Below are 24,465 nucleotides of genomic sequence, written 5' to 3' on the forward strand. Positions count from 1 at the left end.
TGATAAGACTGTCATGTTAAAGAGGAAGCTCCCTGGGTGTTTTCTAAAGTGACTGTGTGACAACTAGCTTTGTTGACTCGGTTATCGGAAGGGCACATATGAACATTAGTGGAGGGTTGAATTATAGGCACACAATACAAACTGAAGTTGTTACAAGTGGGAGAAAGAAAAAGACAAACTTGGAAGAGGTCGTAAAAATGCAAGCATCCGGGGTTGGGGATTTAGCTCAGTGGGAGGGCGCTTGCCTAGGAAGCGCAAGGCCCGGGGTTCGGGCCCAAGCTCCAAAAAAAAAAAAAAGAACCAAAAAAAAAAAAAAATGCAAGCATCCATGGCTCTTTGTAAGCGTTCCTCTTATTTTCTAAGTTCATGTTTGAGTATGGAGTATGGAGTCCGGGGGGACAGCCTCGGGTGTTGTTACTCAGGTGCTGTCTACCTTATTTTGAGACAGTCTCTCATTCTTTGTTTTTTAATTATTTATTTTATGTATGAGTACACTGTAGCTGTCTTCAGACACACCAGAAGAGGGCATCAGATCCCATTACAGATGGTTGTGAGCCACCATGTGGTTGCTGGGAATTGAACTCAGGACCTCTGGGAGAGCACTCAGTGCTCTTAACCACTGAGCCATCTCTCCAGCCCCCAGTCTCTCATTCTTTTTTTTTTGTGTGTGTTTTTTGTTTTTTGTTTTTTTTTTTCGAGCTGGGGACCCGAACCCAGGGCCTTGCGCTTGCTAGGGCAAGTGCTCTACCGCTGAGCTAAATCCCCAACCCCCAGTCCCCCATTCTTATTGGTCTGGTGTTCAATGATTGGGCTAGGCCAGCTGTCCAGCAAGCATCAGGAATCCACAAATCTCCAGGGCAGAGATTACAAGTGAGCCCCTAAAAATGTGCCTGGCATGTTTTGAAAGAGCAGCTCTCCAGTGAGACCCTGTAGCCCCTCCCATTCAGACTAGGCCTACTCCTCCTTCCTCCCTACTTTACAGCTCCGCATACCCTGCACACCCTACTTCCTGGGCTAGTGACTGGACTTATGCACGCTAAGCACTCCCTCCAGTACAGAACTGCACCCCAATCCACTTACGTCTTTAGTCAGGTCTGCTCCTGTGACTTTTCTTGCGCTAACACAAAGCAGCAAATGTGGTCCCGCCTTCTTGGAACATACGCCTCCAGAGGATAGGCCAGCTTCCTGTCTCTGGGGACTGCGTTTAGGCAAGTGGACGATCCTAGGCTAGTTTGATGACAGAGAAGCCTGACCTTCCTTACTAATCTTCCTCCCCCAAGCACACAAGGAGCCCATCCAGAGGGGTAACACCCGAGTGACCTGCCACCTGGTGGCAGATGTAGGCATTAACTGCAGCCGAGATGGCGCTAAATCTGAAACCGATTACAACAGCTGAGCCAAGGCCAAAACACTCACACACCCCCACACCCCCACCCCCGGAACATGAGGTAGATGGGTTTTTTTAAAACGTCGAAGTTTTGCAGGGCAGTTTGAATGCAGTCATATGTAACTGATAAATTATCACGAGATGAACCAATCTCTGATTTTTGTTTTGTTTTTTGACACAGGGTCTCAATGTAGCTCAGGCAGGACTTGAACTTGCTAAGTAGCCAGAGGTAACCTTGAGCGCCTGATCCTCCTGCTTTCGCCTCCCAGCTGCTGGGATTACAGGCCCGCGCCATCTACCTATCACATCTGGGTATCGGTTGCTCTCAAACTCTTATGCCCCCTTCGTAAATTTTGTGTTCAAAATCACAGCTAAGTCTTCGCCGTAGTTTTGAAAGAACTGTATTTCAGAAATACATTCTGCTTGTCTGGAAAGCGAAAATCCTGCTGAGAGTTTATAGTTTATAGTTTAAGAAAAAGGAAAGGGAATAGTGCCTCAGAACATAAAGCTCTTGCTGTCCAAGCATAAAGGACCTACCTACGTTCAATCACCAGTGTCTACCATGTCCATTCTAGCACCGAGGAGGTGGAGGAGGAGGAAGATTCCCGGCCTGTCGGTCTGGTTAGGCCAGCTGAATCAGACTGCTAGCTCGGAGGTCAGTGGGATCCTGTGTCAAAAGGTAAGGCAGGGAATGACTAAAGAAGATCCTCAATATTGACCTCTGGCTTCCTCTGGTACATGTATACTTGACACAGGTACATGTGAACACACACACACACACACACACACACACACACACACACACTAAAAATTTATGCTGGTTAGCTTACAAAAATAACTACGAACTCACAAAATAAGAGCAAGTCTATATCGTATCTAAGGTGTAATTACTAGAGCCTGTCAGAAGGAATCTGCTGTCCCTCTGCTGCCCTCCCACCCGGGGCCATGTGGCTCTTACTGGATCACTTAGAATCTGAGATCGGTTACCTCGAGTTGCTGTTTTCCATGTCCACGGAGGGACTGTTACTGATCAGAAGTAACTACTAAGTTCTCCAGTGAACCAACATATCACATCTGTCTCCCACTGACCCAGGAGACTACTGTGGTCTCGGAGCTCACCACATCGGATGGAAAACAAAAATGAGGATACGGTTAGTCCATAACGCGTCAGTGCCAGAGGCACACCCCAGGACTTGGTGTGAGTGGCAGCCCATGGATGTTGGCCCTCAGTGTGATCCTACCTAGATACAGAGGGAATCAATGACGATGTTGTTCTAAGATGGAGGGAAACCATGAATCTCCTTCATATCCTCCGGTAGCATTAACTCGTCTGTTGGGTTTTACATTTATTTACTTATTTATTTATTTATTTATTTATTTTTGGTATTCGAGACAGGGTTTCTCTGCGTAGCCCTGGTTATCTTGGAACTTGCTCTGTAGTCCAGGCTGGCCTCTAACTCAGAGATTTGCCTGCCTCTGCCTCCAGCGCATCTCCTCACCCAGTTGGAATGCACTCTTTTTTTTTTTTTAAGATTTATTCATTTATTATATATAAGTACACTGTAGCTGTCTTCAGACACACCAGAAGAGGGCATCGGATCCCATTACAGATGGTTGTGAGCCACCATGTGGTTGCTGGGAATTGAACTCAGGACCTTTGGAAAAGCAGTCGGGGCTCTTAACCACTGGGCCATCTCTCTAGCCCTGGAATGCACTCTTAAAGTAAGTGGAGCATCCTTGAGAGGGTTCTGTATTCTTCAGGTGAGGGCAACAGAGCTACTAAGAAGCCGGGATCCCTGGGTACCAGTGAGATGAGAGGACTCCATCTAACAGGACCCCAGAGGTCACAGTTCATGGTCAGAAGCAAGGAGCACTTGCTAAAACCAGAAACAAGGCTGGCCTTGCCACTCAGGGGTCTTGAACCACAGGATTGATGTCAGTGGCAAGCACACCCGACTGTTCCTAGGAGTGGGGCTCTACAGGTGGTGATGCTCACGGCATTCATGATCTACAGACAGAAGCAACAGAGTGCAGAAACCTTATGCCAGCCACCAGGCAGAAAAACATGATCCTCTATGCAATTTTGATATGGATCAGGTCTTCCGCACAGAGCCCATTGTTAGAATGGGATTTGTATGTTCTTGAGAGCAGACCATTGCAGGGATAGAAAGCATTTATTACCTAGTCTTTGCCTAGCGGGACTTACAGGGAAAGGAACAATCCTAGAACTGTTGAGTACAGCTGGATGAGCTCCCTCTGATGCCATGGTGATTAAAAAACCAAGTCACTTATAACTTTCACAATAACCTGGGAGACACCGAAACCTGAGGTAAATAGCCCAGACCCATCCTGTGTAGTTCAGTGGTTCTGTGAATTCCCTCCAGTGTCATTTTCCTGGTCTGTGATATAAAGTTATGGCAGGCATACAGGGCAGTGGCAGAGACAGATTCTGGCAAATGACTTGTGAAGTAAGATTCATCATGGTGAGTCAGCCAAGGATTGCCTTGAAGGATCAAAGCATTATAAAGCAGCCATGCTTCATTCTGGCAAATGAAGCCATTTGAAGAAAGGGGCCATTGGGTCTATTGCACCCTATGTTTTACTACTGTAAAAGCAGCCTAGGTCACGCCAGGGGGAAGTCAGCCAGCAAACCCTGGCCTGTGGCTATTTCCCGATGGCTCTGTGCACCTGTGTTTGCTGATAGAGCAGGTAGGCAGCCTCTGAGCAGTTACCCACTGGAAGAATGTGTTCTTTCCTGCTGATCACAAGGAAGAGCAAAAGCAATGACCATTTTCCTAGAAGAGAAAGTCATTCACATTGATCCTCTACAGCTTCTGGGAAGCTAGGAGTTGTTTCTTGCTGTTCCTCTTAACACACACATACACACACACACACACACACACACACACACACACACACACACACACACATAAACACACACAAAGACCACCACTGCTAAGCCACTGTCTGAACAGTGAATTAGGAGGTGAGCATGATCTAAAAATGAAAATGCTAGCCAGGTGACACAAACTTTTTACCTCAGCACTTGAGAGGCAGAGGCACGTGGGTTCAAAGCTAGCCTGATCTACTTTTAGCAAATTCCAGGCTAGCCAGAGTTATATGGTGAAAACCTGTCTCTAAATAAATAGATGAATAAATAGAAAGATAAATAGATAAATAAATAAAAAGCCAGGGCTGGGGGTGGGTGGACATTTGATGAGCTGTTAAACACCTTCGATATATGCGTTCCGGTTTCTTGTGATGTTTGTAACGTTATACCTGTTTCCAGGACGAACATGTGGGGAAGCACAGTAAACCCTATGTGGGGTTATGCGTATTATTCCTTCTAATTGTGATAATTGCAAGAGAATCTGTAATTATTATCAAACTGTTTATTTAAGAAAATATAAGAAGGAAAGTAGCTCAATTAAAAATATTTAACCCGGGGATTTGGCTCAGTGGTAGAGCGCTTGCCTAGGAAGCGCAAGGTCCTGGGTTTGGTCCCCAGCCCTGAAAAATAGAAAAGTAAAAAAAAAAAAAATTTAACCCTTCAGCAGACAGGATGAAGGAGTTGGGTTCCCAGTACCTACACCAGGCAGCTGGTCGGAACCTGGAGTTCCGACACTCTCTTCTTGTCTCTGTGGGTACTTGCATTCATGGAACCATACCCCCCCATAAACGTATACACATAATTAAACATAATAAATGAATAAAAAATAAGCCACGAGAAAGTGAAAACTTAAGGGCTCTTTAGAAAGTCATTTGCGTTGGGTGGTGGTCTGCTAAAGCAGACACGTGAAGGAGTGTTTTACTGAAGCAGACGCAGGAGAGAGGATGTTCTGCTAGAGCAAGCACATGAGAGGACACGTGGTGTCTTCGCTAATGACACACATGTATTGGTCTACCTTACAGTGGGTGTTTGAGCAAGACCCATGGAGGACACATGATGTTTGGAGGGAGTTTAAATAGGACTTCACGGACAGTGACCAAGCCTGAGCCTAGCTTGCTTGCTTGCTTGCTTGTTGGTCTTACATCTTCGCTGATCTTCACTCTACTGAGAGGCACAGCTGAGAACTTTCCCTGTCATTACTGTTGGCTCTGGTCCCTCCTGCTGACTCTTGCTGGTTTGACTGAGGCCCGGCTGTCCCTGCTAGGTCACGCCACCGCTGTTGCTATCCTGACACTACCAAAGTGGACTGCTGGTGTATCTGTGAAGTGTTTTCAAGTAGATCGAACTGTGACGTGTGAACTGAACTGTAGATTTCCTGACACCGCAGATGGAATTTGAAACAAAGAACCATTTCTAAACAGGTCCACTTCCCCCCACATCCTTTCTTTTCCACTACCTCTGGTGTGTGATGGGCTAGAAGGGAGGTTAAAGTGTTTAAGGACCATCATTAAAAGTAGACACTGAAAAAAATTAAAGTTATAACACGATGTATCATTTATCTTAGTTACTTTTTCGGTCACTATGATCAAAACCCTGACACAAGAAATTTAAAGAAGCGTTTAATCCTTTGTGGAGGCAAATACCTTTTTTTTTTTTTTTTTTTTTTTTTTTTGGTTCTTTTTTCTGAGCTGGGGACCGAACCCAGGGCCTTGCGCTTCCTAGGTAAGCACTCTACCGCTGAGCTAAATCCCCAGCCCCGAGGCAAATACCTTTAATCCTAGCACTAGAGAACTAGAGAGACAGAGACAGGTGGATCCTGAATTCCAAGGCCACCCTCTTCTACAGAGTGAGTTCCGGGATCGCTAAGGCTACATAGAAAAAACATGTCTCAAAAAAAAACCCCACAAAACAGACAAGAACAAAAAGAGGTCGTCCCATGTCCTTGACCTAATTGAGATAACCCCTCACAAGTGTGCCTGGAGGCTTGTCTCACAGGAAATCCCAGATCCTATCAGGTTAACTGACAATCACCACTAGTAAACTTTCTTACACTGTGCAGCCCCTAAAATAGCTAAGAATATGATTGGGACTCTCAGATACAGAAGAGCTATGACAATGGGGTTGGCTTTAGTTCCTTTTCAGGCTGTGATAAAACACCATGACCAAGGCAGAGGAGAAAACATGTGATTGGGGTTGGGGATTTAGCGCAGTGGTAGAGCGCTTGCCCAGCAAGCACAAGGCCCTGGGTTCAGTCCCCAGCTCCAAAAAAAAAAAAAAAAAAAAAAAAAAAAAAAAAAAAGCATGTGATTCCAGAGGGATAAGAGGCTGTCAGGACGGGAACAGCAGGCATGGAAGCCGGAGCACAAAGCTCACAATTCTGTAAGCAGCAGGGAGGCAGAGAAAATAAAGGACTGGAAAGGCTGTGTGGCCTTGAGTTGTCCAGTGACACACTTTCTCCTCTCCCACCTTCAAGAGAGACCTACACAAAAAGGACCACTGACTGGGGACCAAGTACAAACAGCCGACCCTGTCGGAGACATTCTCATTCAGAACACCACAATAGTCAACAATTGCCCTCCACCAGTGTTCCGTTTCTAAGACATCACTTTAGAATCTTTCCTGTGAGTACTTGGTGACTCTCCCAAGAGAAAGGGATGGTCAGTTAGATGCCACTATCATCAGAGTCTCTTTTTCTTCCCATATCAAATGAGTGATTTGGATTAGAAAACATCAAAGCAGTATCAGGTCTGATTTCTTTGATTCTTTTTCTTGATTGCTTGTTGAGTCAGTGTTATTCTGTGTATCCCTGACTGTCCTGGTCTGTAGACCAGGTTGGCCTCAAACTCAGAGATCCACCCGCCTCTGCCTCCCACGTGCAGGGATTAAAAGCCTGCACCACCACTGCCTAGCAGTTTTCTTGGTTCTTGGTAAGTGTATAACCTAAGTATTTGGATAACTTTTTAAAAAAAGATTTATTTATTTTACGTATGTGAGTACACTGTAGCTGTCTTCAGACACACCAGATGAGGGCATTGGATCCTATTACAGATGGTTGTGAGCCACCATGTGGTTGCTGGGAATTGAACTCAGGACCTCTGGGAGAGCAGTCAGTGCTCTTAACCGCTGAGCCATCTCTCCAGCCCCACATATTTGGATAATTTAACATGATTTTTTTCCATAAAAACATTAAATTTGAGTAACAGCTTCACAGTCACGTAAAATTTTACTTTTTAAATATTTCTAAAACATGCCATAAATATGTATGATACCATTCCTGTTCCAGAACAAAGGTTCCCCTCAGCTCTCTTTATGCTGCCCTTGTTAGAGTCTGCTTGCATTGCAATAAGCTAAGCAAGTTCTTATTGTTGCTTCCTTATGAAACCAGTGAAGGTGACCCTGGTAAGTTCCCTGTAACCTGCGCCTCCAGGCATGCGCTGCCCTTTCTCCCATTGACTGAACACACAGATAAATGGGAAAAGGGGAACATTACACTTTTTTCATTATCACATTTATTTATTTACTATTGGGTGAGCATTGGATGTGAGGCAGAATGCACCCGCGGAGGCAAGTTCTCTCCTCCACCGTGGCAGGTACTTTTCTCCTCGGGCATTGAACTCAGGTTGTCAAGCCTGGTTTATCCACTGAGCCACCTTGCCAGACTTAGCTTTTTTTATAATTGTGTAAAAGGAGACAGTGTGTGGGTGTTTTGGTTTTTGTTGTCGTTGGTTGTTGTTGTTGTTGTTGTTTTGGTCTGGGGAGGTCCAAAGACAGCCTTGTGGAGTTGCTTCTCTCCTACTTCATGGGGACTATGGAGATGGAATTCAAGTCACCAGGCTTACAAGATAAACACCTTCACTCTCTGAGCCACCCTAACAGCCAGAGCTAACTTTAAAAAAATTTTTTTTTTTACTTTGTGAGTCCTTGTCCACATGTATGTCTGTGTGACACATGCATTCCAGGTGCCCACAGAGGCCAGAGAGGGCATAGGATCTCCTGGAGCTAGAGTTAGAAGGGTTGTGAGCTCATGTGGGTTCTGGAAACTGAAGCCAGGTTCATTACAGGAGCAATGTGTGCTCTTAAAAACTGAATATCAGCAGGGCCATGATGGCATATGCCTTTGAACCCAGCACTTGGGAGGCAGAGGCAGGCAGATATGAGTTCGAGGCCAGCCTGATCTATAGAGGAAAAGGGAGGGACACAGGGAAGGAGAGGAAGAGGGAGAGGACAGTCAAGGCTACACAGAGATACTCTGTCTTAAAACAACAACAACAACAACAACAAACCCTAAACCATCTTCAGCCCAGCACTTGGGAGGCAGAGGCAGGTGGATCTCTGTGAGTTTGAGGCCAGCCTGGTCTACAAAGCAAGTCTAGGACAGCCAGGGCTACACAGAGAAATCTCTGTCTGGAAAACAAAACAAACAAATAAACCCCCGAACGGTGGTTCTAACATCTGGGAGGTAGAGGCAGTAGGTCATCCTCAGCTTCATAGAGGCTTCAAGGCCAGCTTGAACCAGATGAGAGCCTTTCTCAACAAAGCAACCAATAAAAGAGAGGGCCGAGGAGTTAGCTCAGTCAGCAAAGGGCTTGCTGTTTAAGGATACAGAACCAACAGAGGTATGAAGAGAGTGAATTCGCAGTGCTGGCCCTGGGGGAGGCAGACTTCTGGCCTATTCTACTTGGCAAGCTCCAGGCCAGTGAAGAAAGACAAGGTCTTAAAAAACAAGATGGGGGGTTGGGGGGAAGGGATGACTATCTCTGTGATCAAGAACACTTCCTGCTCTTTCAGAGGACCTGGGATGGTGCCTCGAACCTACACGGCAGCTCACATCCGGTTGTAAGTCAGCTCCAAGGAATCCAATATGCTTCTCTAGCATCCGGGACTGTACGCACCGAGTGATTATACACACATGCAGACGATTCACTCATACACATACAACAAAAACACATAAGTCTTTTTTTTTTTTTTTTTTTTTTCTTTTTTTTTTTGACTGGGGACCGACCCAGGGCCTTGTGCTTAGGCAAGTTACTAACTAAAAACCCCCACATAAGTCTTTAAAAAACGAAACAAGGGTTGGGGATTTAGCAATGTTGCTGAGGAAGTAACCTGTCTGGTCCCCAAAAAAAAGAATTTTGAAAAAAAAAAAAAAAAAAACAAACAAGATGGACAATGTCTGAGGAGTAACAACTGAATTTTGACCCTCAGGCATCCATTTACACAGCTAGTCACAGACATGCATCCACACTTGCAGCACGAGTGCATGTGTATACACATACACACACACACACTCTGATTCTATTAGACAGTTATAGAAATGTTATAAGTAAATGTTTCAATAAGGCAAATATACAAGCTTCAGACTTGACTGGGCTGAATCAGACCTTCTCTCAAAACCTCCTCCCTCCTCTCCAAAAGATGAGAAGCTAGTTCTGACTCTGGATAAAATACTTAGGGTTGGGGACTTAGCTCAGTGGTAGAGGCCCTGGGTTCGGTCCCCAGCTACGAAAAAAAGAAAAGAAAAAAAAAAAAAACTTAACTACACACACATGTGTCATGATTAATATGGTGTGCAAGTGTCTGAAGCTATTCTGAACATAATTGTCGGGCAAGACTATAATAGCTCACGCCTGTAATCCCAGCACTTGGGAGGCAGAAGGAGGAGAGAATTCTAGCTGCATAGGGAGGCTTGGGTTACAGAGTGAGTCTCAAAAACCTGAAACCAGAAAGGTGGCTCATCAGATGGGGAGCTTCCTGCTCTTCCAGAGGACATAAGTTCAGTCGGTGCCTGCCCCCAGTTCCTAGCTCACAAGCACCTGTAGCTACAGCTCCAGGGGATCCAGCGCCTTCTTCTGGCCTCCATGATACCGGTACATTTGAGACAGGTAGACACGTAGAAATAAAATCAATTCTTTTTTTTTTTTTTTTAATTTTTTCTTTTTTTTTTTTTTGGAGCTTGGGACCGAACCCAGGGCCTTGTTCTTCCTAGGTAAACGCTCTACCACTGAGCTATAACCCCAACCCCCAAACCGTTGTGGTGGTTTCCTTTTTTTTTTTTTTTTTTTTCTTTCTTTTTAGAGCTGGGGACCAAACCCAGGGCCTTCTCCCTGTAAGCGCTCTACCACTGAGCTAAATCCCCAACCCCGTGGTTTCCTTTTGAGAGAAGGTTTCTCTGTGTAGCCCTGGCTGTCTTGGAACTCACTGTGTAGACCAGGCTGGAATCCAACTCACATAAATCCACCTGCTTAAAACAAAAAACAAACCTAAAACAGGGCTGGAGAGGTGGCTCAGTGGTTAAGAGCACTGACTGCTCTCCCTAAAGGTCCTGAGTTCAATTCCCAGCAACCACATGATGGCTCACGACCATCTGTAATGGGATCTGATGCCCTCTTCTGGTGTGTCTGAGGACAGCTACACTGTACTTTTATATAATAAATAAATAAATCTTAAAAGAAAAAAAAACAAACTAAATCAATCAATCATCAATCAATCAATCATCAATCATCAGTGTGGCAGGGTTGTGTACTTAGAAGGTACATCATTTCAAGGATATCCTCATCATCTAACCCAGGCACAGGAAACCCTGTTTTAGAAAACAAAAGGAAATCAAGTATGCCCTGTTTGGTGGCAAATAGCAGATGATAGTGAATTTGGGAAGAGGAGTTAGCTAGCTGTCCAGTGGCAGTGGACAATACACACCATCCCCAGAATGCTGGAATGTGAACTCTCAGACACAGGGAGCATGGAATTCATAATCTGAACTGTATTTCCCTTTTTTTTTTTTTTTTTTTTTTTGAGATGAAAACCTCAGTATGGCATATGTAACCTTGGAACTTGCTCTGCAGACCAGGCTGGATGCCCTCAAACACCCAAAGATCTGCCTGCCTCTTCCTTGAGTGCTGAGACCAAAGGCCTGAGCCACTGCAGCCCTGACTGGAATTTATTCTTTTGAACTTCAAGCTCACTGCTTCCAGGCGCTGTCCTGAGACAGCCCCGCCTCCTCTCAGTCTTCCTATTTCAGCCAGCTTGACTCTTCCAGCCAGCCAGTTCCTCGGAGCAACTGTGGGAGACACAGCAGGTAACATGCATAACCAACTTGTAGTTTTCTGAGAATGAAAGAGTGTTTTATTATTTAGTTTTATTCAGGGAAAGTCAGGGGCTGAAATTACCCAGACAGATTGCACTGTAGCCGTTTCCATCCTGCAAGTGAGCTCTCGCTACCAATTCTCTGACTTTCTAGGGAAATTTCATCGGTTACTAGTAACACAAAGTGATATGTTACCAAAGCTTAAGGGCGCGGCAGTGAGTGTCCGAAATTCTGTCCCTTACTATCTGTTGACTTTCAGGTCCCACACTAGAGGTGGCTTCAACTTTAAAACATTTATTGGAAATCTCTTGGCACTTTTCCTTCTACTTCACAAATATTATTAACCTTTTCTGATATCTTATTCATTTTGCTTTAAAAATATTTTTCTTTCTTTTGCTGCTAAACGATGAGACATGTAGCTTTAATAATCTATAAAAAGTCATAGCTGGGTACAATGGCACATTCCTTATTTGGCCAGAAGCAACGGGGCTGAGTGTCTCTTCCCAAGATCAGGAGCTGTGTCTGAGTCCTTGTCGTCAGCTCCAGACAGCTGGGCCTTCGCGGTGATGTCACTTTCTCCACAGTTCTCTCCCTCTGGGCTGACTGTGACCCCCTCACTTAACAGTACGTGAGGACTGAAAACAGTTTTCAGCCTCCTCTGATACCAAAGGGGCTTCAGAACACTAAGAATTTCCCTCAGAAATAAGTTTCATAAAAGTTCAACTTAACAAAAAAGAAAAAAAGGTCTTTTAATTTAGATTCCACGGAGTCTGTCCGTCTGTCCACTGCAACCACGCTCTCCTTACTCCGTATGGCATCATACAGGAATGACTGTTTCTGCTCCACTACTTTTTTTTTTTTTTTTGGTTCTTTTTTTTTCCGGAGCTGGGGATCGAACCCAGGGCCATGCGCTTCCTAGGCAAGCGCTCTACCACTGAGCTAAATCCCCAACCCCTGCTCCACTACTCTTATCCTCACTGTTGATGGGGTTTCATCCCCTTCCTCCCTTTTGGAGTGACTGAGGGGTGGGGACCCAGTTGTCACCACCACGGGGAAGGGGAAGGCACTCCTGCTTGTGTGCTCCCGGGTCAGGGGCTCAGCGTCACAGAGCAGGCACATTCCTAAGGAGGCCACTGCTCTGCACAGAACGCCATGTTGTGTTAGAATGTCATTGTTGACAGGCTCCCAGCAGGAAACGGTTATTTATAGACTTAGTGTATGAATCCATTTGGGTAGGAGGAGGTGGCTGTCCCCTTTGTGCCTCTCAGTGCTTTTGCCACATACGGGTTACAGTCGGCCAACGCTGAACACTAGTAACGGTCTTCCCTGTTCTTTAGAATTCCTCTTCCCTAAAGTCCTCCGTCATTCATTTTAACCAATACGGAATCGACAGAGAAACTAGGCTGCTCCTCTAGGTACCTATTCTGCACACGTCCTTTTAAAGCACCATTGAGAATGGAAAAACAAAAAAAAGGAAAAGCTGTTTGGTAAGTTGTTGCCTTCACAGATCACTAGGGAAAGCCTAAAACCACAGAAAGCACAAAACATGGACCTGCGCTCACACACAGAGCTGGCCTTAAAGAATTTGATCAGATAAACTGCTGTGGAGACGTAGGAAAAGCTGGCGTGAGAAGATCTGGAGATCGGATGCACGTCGTGATCCCACACTGAGGCAGGAGTGTCAGCCTGAACTACAAGGGCAGCCTGGGCTAGAGTGAGACCCTGTCTCAAAGAAAACCAACGAACAAAAGCCACAGTAGTGGCTTGGAGATATGATTCCGGGGCACATAAAAAAAAGTGGGGAGAGTGACCAGGAAGAATGGCAAAATCAGGACAAAGTGACATCCAGTAGCCATACAATGGAGTGAGTGACTGAATCATGGTTGCGCTGTCCCGTGAAAGCATTCCCAAGAACACTGTCCTGTTCACTGTTCTGCTGCTGTGAAAAGACAGGATGACCAAGGCAACTCTTAGAAAACATTTAGTTGGGCTTGCTTACAGGTCAGTTCATTCTCATCGTGGGGAAGCATGGCGGCAGGAAGACACGGTGCTGGAGAAGTAGATGAACGTTCTACACCGGGTTCTGGCAGCAGAAAGAGGGCAACGCTGGGCCTCACTTGGGCTTTCAAAACCCCAAAACCCCTTCCTCCTTTAAGGCCACACCTCTTCATCTCTCTCAAGTAATGCCGATCTCGCTGATGGCTGAGCATTCAAATACAGGAGCCTGAGGGGAGCACTCCTATCAAACCACTGTGAGAGGACTCCAGACTTAGCAGGCCCTGAGGCCTTAGCACAACTGAGTCCATGATGGAAGTACCATTCAGGCTGTGAAACTCAGCAGACAGACAGCATCACCTGCCAACATTAAAACAAAGGCCTAATCCATCAAAATCCAGAGTTCTGGGAAAGGTTCTAAATGTATTAACCTTGCTTCTTAGCTTCTGTGGTTTGCTCTCAGGTAGGGGTTAGGAAAATCACTGAAGAGAACAACGTCATTTCTGTTGCAGGAACATTGATTCTGCGGATGGTTCTCACAGAAGGAATTTCTCCCCCAGAGAACGGAGCGGGTGGGGAAGAACAGGAAAGGTTACTTTTCTCTACCCTAGCGAACCAGGGGAGATAAAGGAGCTGCTCTCCTCCCAGGGAGGGCTGATAGCATTCACTGATGTCTTTAACACTGAGCTGAGGCACTTTCAGTCAGGAGTGTCTTCCACAGCTGAACACAGGCCGGAGGGCAAATAACTGCTTCCTTCCACAGATCTGTCACCATGAAGGTGACCTTCTCGGTTGCCGTCCTTGTTCTAGCCATCTCAGTGTGGACTTCCTTTGCAGTTGGTGAGTTACGAGCTCTTGCTCTATCCACATTTTCTGCAATGTATCTAATCTATGGGGATATTAGAGGTGTAAATGCCATTAGATTCATTTGTTCATTCATTCGTTCACGGTGCTGGAGATTGAATACTTTATTCATTCATTCCAGCTAAGCATTGTACCATTTAGCTATATCCCCAGTCATCATTTAGATTTATTTGATCCTTAATTCCTCATCTCGCAGAAGAAGCAGAAATCTGCAGAGAGAAAAGATTCACACGGTGTCACTGGTATCAAATCTGGGAGCTGGGTCCCAGCCTTTCCAATCCAGAGCCACTGGTTTTCTGAAACACTAGTTTATCAAGAGGACACACACCAAGAAGCAGTCATTTCCACAGTGTTTTTCTGTACATATCTCAAGTCCCAAGGGAACTTCTGCAGGCTGTGTAGAAGGAGACTCTATTCTGGCTAATGACTGACGGTGTTTGGCAAATGCAGCATCCGCAGTTAACCATAGAGGCTCTGGGGGCCCCACACATTCTTTTTCATTTATACATTTTTTTTTCTCAGCATTTGCTGCATCAGTGGCAGCTATCCATGTGGCCCATTTGACAGATGTCTTGTCTGAAACGGAACATTGGTTATCAATGGGAATTATTTTTTTCAAGTCTGACCGAATGTTTGCTTAGTAACCGCTAAAACTACTGTAAGACATCATCCATATTCCTCCCAAGACTTTTAATACCATCCCAGGTTTCTCAGGGCCCAGCACTAACTTATTACATATATACTGTGTGCTGTGCACTAAGCTAGATACCGCACATGGCAGTAATGTCCCCACTCAGTAGGACACACCAATGGTGGAAGATACAGTGATACCATGACCCATGCCAAGTATAAATAAATAATTTCATAGGTGACTCAAAAGGAAAGTACGTTAAGAGTGTGAAGAGGTCAGGGAGTGGTGCTCCACACCTTTAATCCCAACACTCAGGAGGCAGAAGCAGTCAGATCTCTGTGAATTGAAGCTTGAGACCGGCCTGGTCTATACAGTGAGTTCCAGGACAGCCAGGGCTATGTAGAGAGACCCTGTTTTTCAATTACTTGAAGTTATATGACTCAACTATAATTAATTATGTCTGACTCTTCCATAATTACATGTAGACTAGTGAAACTCAACATCCATTAAGGTGTCTCAGTATTAGTATTACAGATAATTTATAACCTAAAATATATGTTCTTAACCAACTAACACAAATAACGAGTGGCAGGGATGGTTGAGGGTGGCTCAGTAGAGAGCTTGCCTAGCATGCACAAAGCCCTGGGCTCCATCCCTGGTGCCACACAACTGGACACAGAGACACACATCTGTAATGCTAGCACTCAGGAGGTAGAGGCAGCAGGCTCGGGAGTTCAAGGTCATCCTGGACTTATACTGTAATCTCAAAGCCAGCCTAGGCTACATAGGACCTTAAAGAAGGGTGGTGGGGCAGGCTATCTAGCAGAATAAAAGGGACTAGTTGTCAGGGGAGAGAAGAAAAGAGAGAGGATGTGGAAGGTACAGGGAGGAATATTACCAACAAACTCTCCTTTAAGGTTTATCTTATGTGCACGAGTGTTTTGCTGGCATGCCCATATGTGGACCATGCTTGTGAACTGTCACCATTTGTTCATTGCTTTCAGAGGCAAGAAAAAGGCTCTGGGGTTCTGGGTGGTTGTGAGCCATTGTTTGCATGCTGGGAACTGAACCTGGGTCTTCTGTAAGAACAGTTAAGTGCTCTTAACTGCTGAGCCACCTCTGCAGCCTCAAAAAATAGCTCATAATTATGTAAACGTGTCTTGGTGAAACCCATCACTTCATAAAACGATATATACCATTCTTTAAAAAAGAATTTTAAACATGACGAAAAGTTAAAACCTATGAATTTTTTACGTTATTTCCCCATGAAGTGGATGGACCAGATCTCTCTCTCACTCCTGTTTGTTCCTGTAGAGGTCAGTTTGTGCTAAGAAGGAACCCTGGGCTCTAATGATGGGATGGGATGCTCCTGAATGACAAGCAGGGCCCCCTTCTCCCAGCCTTTCCCCTGAGGTCATAGACAGGGCAGTTACTCCTCTGCGTATGCTTCTGTCTTCCAGATTTCTCCCTTCCTATGGGCTTTCACACGACGGAGGAGCTTCTGAAAGAGACAAAGGTGAGCTCTATTCCTAGGTTCCGAGAACAGGAACAGAGAGAGAGCCAGCTTCCCTCCCAGGGCCTTCTGGGAGGTGGGGAGCAGGAGTGACTTGCTTGGGAATATCATGATCGTAAGAGAGTCCAAGCAAGCCCGGCTCATTTGCTTGCCCCTTGGAGCTTCCCGACTCACTACTCCAATCTGCAAGCTACCTGTAAGGACCACCATTAGATGCATGCGGAGGTCATGGCTCAAATTCAAGTTGGGCCCATGCTGGTGTGGACATTATTTCCACGGTGATACCGAGGATATTTATCTGTCACTCTCACACCCAAACCCCAAGATGCATTCTGTCAACCTTTCCTCTTAACTGTGTTGTGGTAAGTGTGAGTGTTCTGCTATTTAAGACAGTACAGTCTGTCAGTCATTCACCAATGCTTATAAGAAATGCCAATTTTTGCCAGGCATGATGTCTTATGTCAGTTCTAGCACTGGGGAGACACAGGTAGAACGTTCTATGTGAGTCTAAGGCCAGCCTAATCTACATAGTAAGTTCCAGGACATAGAGAGACTCTGTCTCAAAAACAAACAAAACAAAAAACAAAACAAAAAAACAATAAAAATCGAGTAACAAAAAACAAAAAAAAAAGTAGAAATATCAAAAAGTGGTAGGGGCTGGGGGTTTAGCTCAGTGGTAGAGCACTTGCCTAGCAAGCGCAAGGCCCTGGGTTCAGTCCTCAGCTCTGGAAAAAAAAAGTGGTAAATGAGCTGGGTGGTGGGCACACCTTTAATCCCAGCACAGGGGAGGCAGAGGCAGGTAGATCTCTGAGTTAGAGACCAGCCTGGTCTACAGAGTGAGTTCCAGGACAGCCAGGGCCACACAGAGAAAAAAAGTAGAAAAGGAAACAAGAAAAAGAAAATTAAAAGAAGGAACTCCCTCAAATTTTTAGAAATTCCTTTCCTTTTTTCTTAAAAATCTAATTTATGTGGGTCTATATGCGTGCACAGCACATGTAAACAGGTCCCACGGAAGCCAGAGGTCCCCTGGAGCTGGAGTTACAGGCAGTTGTGAGCCATCTGGCATGGGAGCGGGGAGCCGAACTCCAGTCCTCTGGAAGAGCAACGGATGCTGAGCCATCTCCCCAGCTCCGGAGATGCCCGTTTGGAAAGACATTTGCCAGCTTTCACTTTCTATACTGTGACATTGACACCTTGTGATTTGTAGACCAGAGGCTTTCTTTCTGAGAAGGAAGAGGTGGGAGACTAGGAAGTGCACAGAGCATCTATGAGAGCTACGTGGGTAACAATGGTAAGGAGCAGGATAGATGGGCAGGATCTGAAGTCCGTCTTCTGAGCTCCTGGTCTAGTGTGCCTTACTCCATCCCCCGTTACCACCAACAGGGGCCAGAGGGCCCGGGAGGGGAGACAAAGGAAGCAGTGCTCTGTGTCTCGCTTCAGGCCCTGTGCGTGAAGAATGTACAGATGTGCTGGATACTTACCTACTTCAAGCTCAGTGAGCCGATATGTGGCAGTAACCAGGTTACCTACAACGGCGAGTGCCATCTCTGCTCCGAAATTCTGTGAGTTCATTTTATTATTCCTTGCCTCAGCCAACCCCATTACGCCTTTCCTTCACACACCCTTCCATTGCTTTTCCATTTCTTCCCTTCCATTTCTCTCCTCTTGCTCCCCAAAGCTGAATGGGATCCTGTTCCAATCATGCAGAAACAGAAAGTCACAGAGGTCAGGGTGCAGAGTCTGGCATGGACAGTGACCAACGGAGGGAACGCCAGAGCAAGCAGGCACAGCATTCAGAGCACGTGACCATAGCCCAGTTGGTTCACCAGGCTCTAGAACAGTCTACTGAAGCGGAGATGGGCGGGCGAGATGGCTCGGGGAGGTGGGAGTGGGGGTGGTGAGATGGCTCGGGAGGTAAAGGCCCTTGATACCAAGCCTGATGACTTGGTGTTTCATCCTAGGGACTCACACGGTTGGACAGCCCTAAACTCCAAAAGTTGTCCTCTGACCTCCACGTGCACACCATGCCACACACATGTACACAAGCACATGCTCATGCATGAACACAAAATATGTAATTAAAACACATCTTAAAGAGGAGGGGGGGTTGGGGATTTAGCTCAGTGGTAGAGCGCTTGCTTAGCAAGCGCAAGGCCCTGGGTTCGGTCCCCAGCTCCGAAAAAAAAAGAACCAAAAAAAAAAAAAAAAAAGAGGAGGGGGGGACGGGCATAAATGGAGGAATGGAACGGAGGAAGAGGAGGAAGAGGATGGGGAGGAGGGGGAAGCTGGGTGATAGGTTTGCCCAACTAATGGTTTATTGGTCTTTAAATGGAGATTATTCTCCCACATAGTTTGTGGGGTTTAGTTTGTTTGTTTGTTTTGATGTTTGTTTGGTTTAGTTTGGGGCCTGTGACATTTAGCTTTTGTAAACAACTGCTAAATGCCCAACTCTCTGATCCAAGGCACAGAAGTCTGTCTATCACATATGGCTAAGTCAAACATCCCTCCCTCCCTCAGCTTCATCTTCTTTAAGAAAAAGAATAATCTTCTTGGTCAAGTAAGAATGAACTTTGTTTGGTGTTCTTGGTTGTACAAATACTAAAACTTGGGCTGGAGAGATGGCTCAGTGGTTAAGAGCACCGACTGCTCTTCCAGAGGTCCTGAGTTCAATTCCCAGCAACCACATGGTGGCTCACAACCATCTGTAATGGGATCCGATGCCTGCTTCTGGTGTGTGTGAAGACAGCTATAGTGTACCCACATACATGAAATAAATAAGTCTCAAAAAAATGCTAAAACTTACACTAGAGCCCATAAGAGTTGTGAGGTGATTTTGTTTTGTTTTTCAAGACAGGATTTCTCAGTGTAACCAGCCTTGGCTGTCTTGGACTCACTTTGTAGACCAGGCTGGCCTTGAACTCATCGAGATCCTCCTGCCTCTGCCTCCTGAGTGCTGGGATTAAAGGCCTGTACTGCCATGTCCAGCTGTGAGGTGAATTTTTCTGTCAGCCTCAGTGACTGGCATGGATAATTGCCTTCAGTAGCAGCGGATGCTCACAGCACAACAGACCAAGAGGCATTGCTACATACAAACTCACTTTTACTATATTCAAAAAATTAGGGATTGGGGAGATGGCTCAGTGGGACCGTGTTTGTGACACCAATATGAAGAACAGAGTTCAAATTCCCAACGGTCACTTGAGGAAGGCAGGCATGGCTGCTTGCTTGTGACCCCAGTGCCAGGAGCAGAGGCAGGAGGACTACTGTGGTTTGTTAGCATCAGCCTAAATCTGGGATCAGTGAGAGACCCTATCTCAAGAAAACAAGGTGAAGGAAGGAATATCAGGGTATCTACATGTACACAGGGAAACAGGTACCTGCACACACATGAGTAGACAGCACACGTATACAACACACACACACACACACACACACACACACACACAGAGAGAGAGAGAGAGAGAGAGAGAGAGAGAGGCTAAGTAAACATATAAAGTAAACATATAAACATAGATTGTTTCCTTGAGCTGGACTATAGCTCAGGGGTAGAATTCTTTCTTGTTATAGGTGAGGCCCTGTGTTCAATATCTCCAACAATTCAAAAATAATTATGGTGTACATCTGTGTTCCCAGCACTCAGGAGACAGACAGAGGCAGATGTTTGTGAGCTGGAAGCCAGCCTGGTCTACAAAGCAAGGTCTAAGCCTGACAAAGCTGCACAATACATCCATCTAAAACAAACAAACAAACAAAACCAGGAATAATTATAAGTATATTCATCTGGTGTTGGTAATGCACACCTTTAATCCCAGCATTTGGGAGGCAGAGGCAGGCAGGTCTCTGAATGTGTACACGCATAGCACATGTAAATACAGTAGCCTGTGGAAGCCAGAAGAGGTCATTGGATCCCCTGGAGCTAGAATTACAGGCTGTTGTAAGCTGCCCTCTTCTAACCTCAATGGGTACACATACATGCATACAAGCAAACCACACATACATATAAAATAAATGCATCATATGCATATTTTCCAGTGTTATTAACAAAATACTTCTTTCTTAATGTTGTTGAAGACTACCAAGAAAGAATTGGTAGTCGTGGCTTATGGCATACTACAAAGCAAAGATAATCATTTCAAGCCAGCTAGTGGTAGTGCACACCTTTGGTCCTAGCACTCGGGAGACAGAGGTAGGCTACTCTGAGTTCCAGGACAGCCTGATCTACAGATTGAGTTTCAGGACAGCCAAGGCTGTTATACAGAGTAACCTTGTCTCAAAAATAAAAAATAAAAATAAAAATAAAAACAACAATTTCATAATTTTTTTCCAGATTTGAAGACAGAACTATAATTAAAGCGCATGATGGGCCATGTGTAAGTAAAGTCTATTTTCCTTTTTCCTTTTTAAAAGTAAAGCAAGAAATAAACATTATTATGACTCAACAGGGTGACAATCCATTCTCCTAAATTTCGAGTTAAACACTAAGACTATGTTAGCATTCTCTTAAACTGTGTTAGAAAATATTTTATTCCTATGATTATTGCAGCTTCTGCCTGATCTCTGGTACGGAAATAACTGCACGTGAGTTAGTAGACATCTGGAAGAACCTGCAGGCAATGTCATCATCCCCACCTCCCATATCTCAGGCAGAAACCAAGAACATGTATCTCTTCTTCCCCCCTATCCTGTGTGTGTGTGTGTGTGTGTGTGTGTGTGTGTGTGTGTGTGTGTGTGTGTGTGTGTGTGTTTTAAGACAGAGTGTATCCCTGGCTGTCCTGGAACTCTCTATGTAAACCTGGTTGACCTTGAACCCACAGAGAACCACTGGCCTTGCCTCTGCTTCCAGATTGCTGGACTAAAGCCACGCACTTGCATTTTAATATTCAGAAAAACTGACAGAAAAATAGGCAAAGACTAGTTTTACAGAAGAAAGAGAAAAGTCAGATCTGAAATGCTAGCACTTAGGAGGCTACAGCAGGATTGTAATTTTGAGGCTGGCCTTGCCTCCACTGTAAGTCCTTGTTTCTAAAACAAGAATCAGGAACAGGATGTGCTCTTGGTCTTGTTCATGATCTAATTAACATGTAAAGCCGGGTCAAATGCTTTTGGACAGATTCGAATTGAAACAATAATTTACCAGCTATACTAGGAAAGGCTGGTAAGTATCCAGTGCTGGTGGAGGAAGACAAGAGGACAGAAGTGTCTCAATGGCTGGAAGGAGGGAGAACTTAAAGTCACTGTGGAAAACAACCAAGTTTTAGACAATGTAACAAATTAAGTACATATGTATCTTATGGACCAGTATTTCCAAACCTTGAAAACTGTAAAGATACATTCTCAGCTTTGCAGAGTGACACACATGTCTATGGCAGTGTTTATCATGGAGTGAAGCAAAGGAGACTGAATGAGTGGTCGTTCCTCCCCACAGCCTTGCACAGGGCCCCCATCTGTATCATGTAACAGGAGGGCTGCTCCGTATTGCTTATCCCCAGCCCCGTTCCTGCCTAGTTTCACCCCCTTTACTGTTGTCTTCTCTCCCAATCCCTCACAGATCTTTAAAGTCAGAGCTCTTAGTTACATCTCATATTCAAAGGAGCAGAGGTCTGGAGCGACCATGTGACTTACTTCAAACGCTGAGCTGGAAAATCGATAGGGCTGAACTTTGAATGTGGACATGAGTTTCCCATTCCGTTCTTCATCCAGCTCTTGTTCTAGCCTGGTGTGCCACACGCCTCTAATCTAATGCTTCTACTTTCCACCTGTTCTGCTGGAGTGGAGTCCTCAGAATCACACAGGCAGCACACCCTTTGCTTGCCTCTCTGCCCACATCTACTCTGCTTTCTTTTTATCCTGCAATGAGATCAGAATGTCTGTAGTCCGCCTCAGTTTGGTGCTCAGCACCTTCCCGCCGGATTGTGGGTAGTGTGGTTACCAATGCATTGGCTTCTCTCTTACTCTCACTGACTTCAACTCTTCTAAACAAACGTTTCTCTTACAGGAAACCTCCTCCAATTAGTTTGGACAAAAATAAAAGTTACTGAGTTCCCGGAGAGCCACATGGAGCATGATTGACTCTTCGAAGATACCCAATTCGGGAGACAGGATCTGGAGTTCAGTGGTAGAGTGCACTAGTGTGCAAGAAGCCTTGGGGAGTGTTGAAAGAGAGCAGCTCCTTGAGAGAACACTTTGGTAGTAGAAGATACTTGGATCAAATTCATTGATTTGTTTCTTCAATAAATGATTCTCAGCATAAACTTGGCTGGTAAACATTTTCTCCGTTAATAAGAACCTTTTCTTTTTGCAGGGGAGAGGGTAGGGTTTGTTTGTCTGTCTGTCTGTCTGTTTGTTTGTTTGAGACAGGGCTTCTCTGTGTGGCCCTGGCTGTCCTAGAACTCACTGTGTAAACCAGGCTGGACTTGAACACAAAAGATCTAACTACCTCTGACTCCTGAGTGTTGGGATCAAGGGTGTGCATCACCACCACCATCACCTGACAAGAACCTTTTCAATATACCAGAAACTCAATGTTCCCATTCCTCTATATTTTCACATAAATTGTGACCAAATGACCAATGAAATGTAAAATGTGGGAAGTAGCAGCAATGTTTACAAGCTGAGGGCTTTGGTCCTAATTGAGTTTGCTATGTATCCTGTGAGCAGTATAGCTCTCAGCATGTCTCATAACAACCGCACCATAAAAGGGTACTGTGTAATGTGCATCTGTGTACCACAAGCATTCGCAATACTGCAGAAGCTAGAGGAAGGTGTCAAATTCTCAGGAGTGGAGCTATAGGTGGTGAGAGTCACCGCATGGATGCTAAGAATCAAACCTCAATCCTCTGTAAGAACAGCAATGCCCATAACTGCTAAGCCACCTCTCTAGCTCCAAAGATTTTTTTTTAAGATTTATTTATTTATTTAATGTATGTGAGTACATAACTCTCTTCAGACACACAGAAGAGCATCAGATCCCATTACAGATGGTTGTGAGCCACCATGTGGTTGCTGGGAATTGAACTCAGGACCTCTGGAAGAGCAGTCAGTGCTCTTAACCACTGAGCCATGTCTCCAGCTTGGAATACGGAGTTTTATTGAAAGAAAAATTGTTAAGTATAATATTGGGGGTAATTCCTGTTAATAATACAAACTTAAAACAAAACTCAAAACAAACTTAAGCAGGACCAGATGAAGCAGGTCTGCAAACCCAGGTACATGAGAGACCGACATGACAAGTCAGATGGAAGGACTGCAAATTCATGGCATACCTAGGCTTCGGTGAGTTCAGAAACAGCCTGCACATGCCGTTCTCTGGTAGAGCAATTGCCCAGGATGTACAGGGCTCCCCAAACTGCACAGAACCAACAATACAACAAGAAAAATGCTTGAGAACTGCATTGCTAGGGGCAGGGAAGTCATCAACAGTCTTACCCAGCCGTGAACCCTGCGAACCCAGTAATGACTGGCATGGCACGACATGCCCCAAGGGTGTGATAGTGGTACAGGCAGATGGGAGTTACCATCTGCGTTCTGATTGGATTTGAGGCCTGCTTCATAGGAGGAAACGCATGCCTGGTCCTGTAAATCAGGTCCAGGGATTGCAAATATTATTAAGAGCCAGAGGACCAGGATGCCTGCTGCAAGATAATGTCTCCCAGCCACGTCAGGGAAACCGCACCCCAGGAAACATGGTTTCCTAAACAAGACCTGCAAAATGATATCAACTGACATGCCGACACAGATGGAAGAAATTTTTTAAGCTCCCTCCGACACGCCCTCCCCACCAAGATTAAGAGCTACAGATAATCAATGCCTGCTGAGAGAATCAGTTTTCTCTAGGCAGAAGCTCTCTGATAGCGTATTCACTCCCAAGTGTTTAGCCCTGCACATTTACATACGAGCAATCAGTATCAGTAGGTTTTACATAAACTTGCAGGGGCAGTTGTGAGCCGCCATGTGGACAGTGGGAATCAAACCCAGGTCCACTGCAAAAGCAGGAGGTCCTCCTAACCACCGAACTATCTCTGGAATGAACTACAACCCAGAATTGGAAGGCTCACCTGTGATCTAGATCTTGAGGCTGGGAGACACAAGTTTCTGACCTGGA

The 24,465-nt window shown here is 45.3% G+C and overlaps 1 protein-coding gene across 1 annotated transcript; it reads left to right on the forward strand.

Annotated features, from left to right (window-relative positions):
* Nucleotides 1-11,231: 11,231 nt before the first annotated feature.
* Nucleotides 11,232-22,615, forward strand: Spink8 (serine peptidase inhibitor Kazal type 8 (putative)). Its single transcript, XM_032910462.1, has 6 exons — nt 11,232-11,352; nt 14,120-14,196; nt 16,312-16,367; nt 17,805-17,926; nt 20,692-20,734; nt 22,360-22,615. Exons 2-6 carry the CDS (start codon nt 14,130-14,132, stop codon nt 22,375-22,377), a joined length of 306 nt encoding a protein of 101 aa, XP_032766353.1. The 5' UTR covers nt 11,232-11,352; nt 14,120-14,129; the 3' UTR covers nt 22,378-22,615.
* Nucleotides 22,616-24,465: the final 1,850 nt, after the last annotated feature.

The sequence above is a fragment of the Rattus rattus genome, chromosome 8 (assembly GCF_011064425.1).
Source record: "Rattus rattus isolate New Zealand chromosome 8, Rrattus_CSIRO_v1, whole genome shotgun sequence".
Lineage (NCBI taxonomy): Eukaryota > Metazoa > Chordata > Mammalia > Rodentia > Muridae > Rattus > Rattus rattus.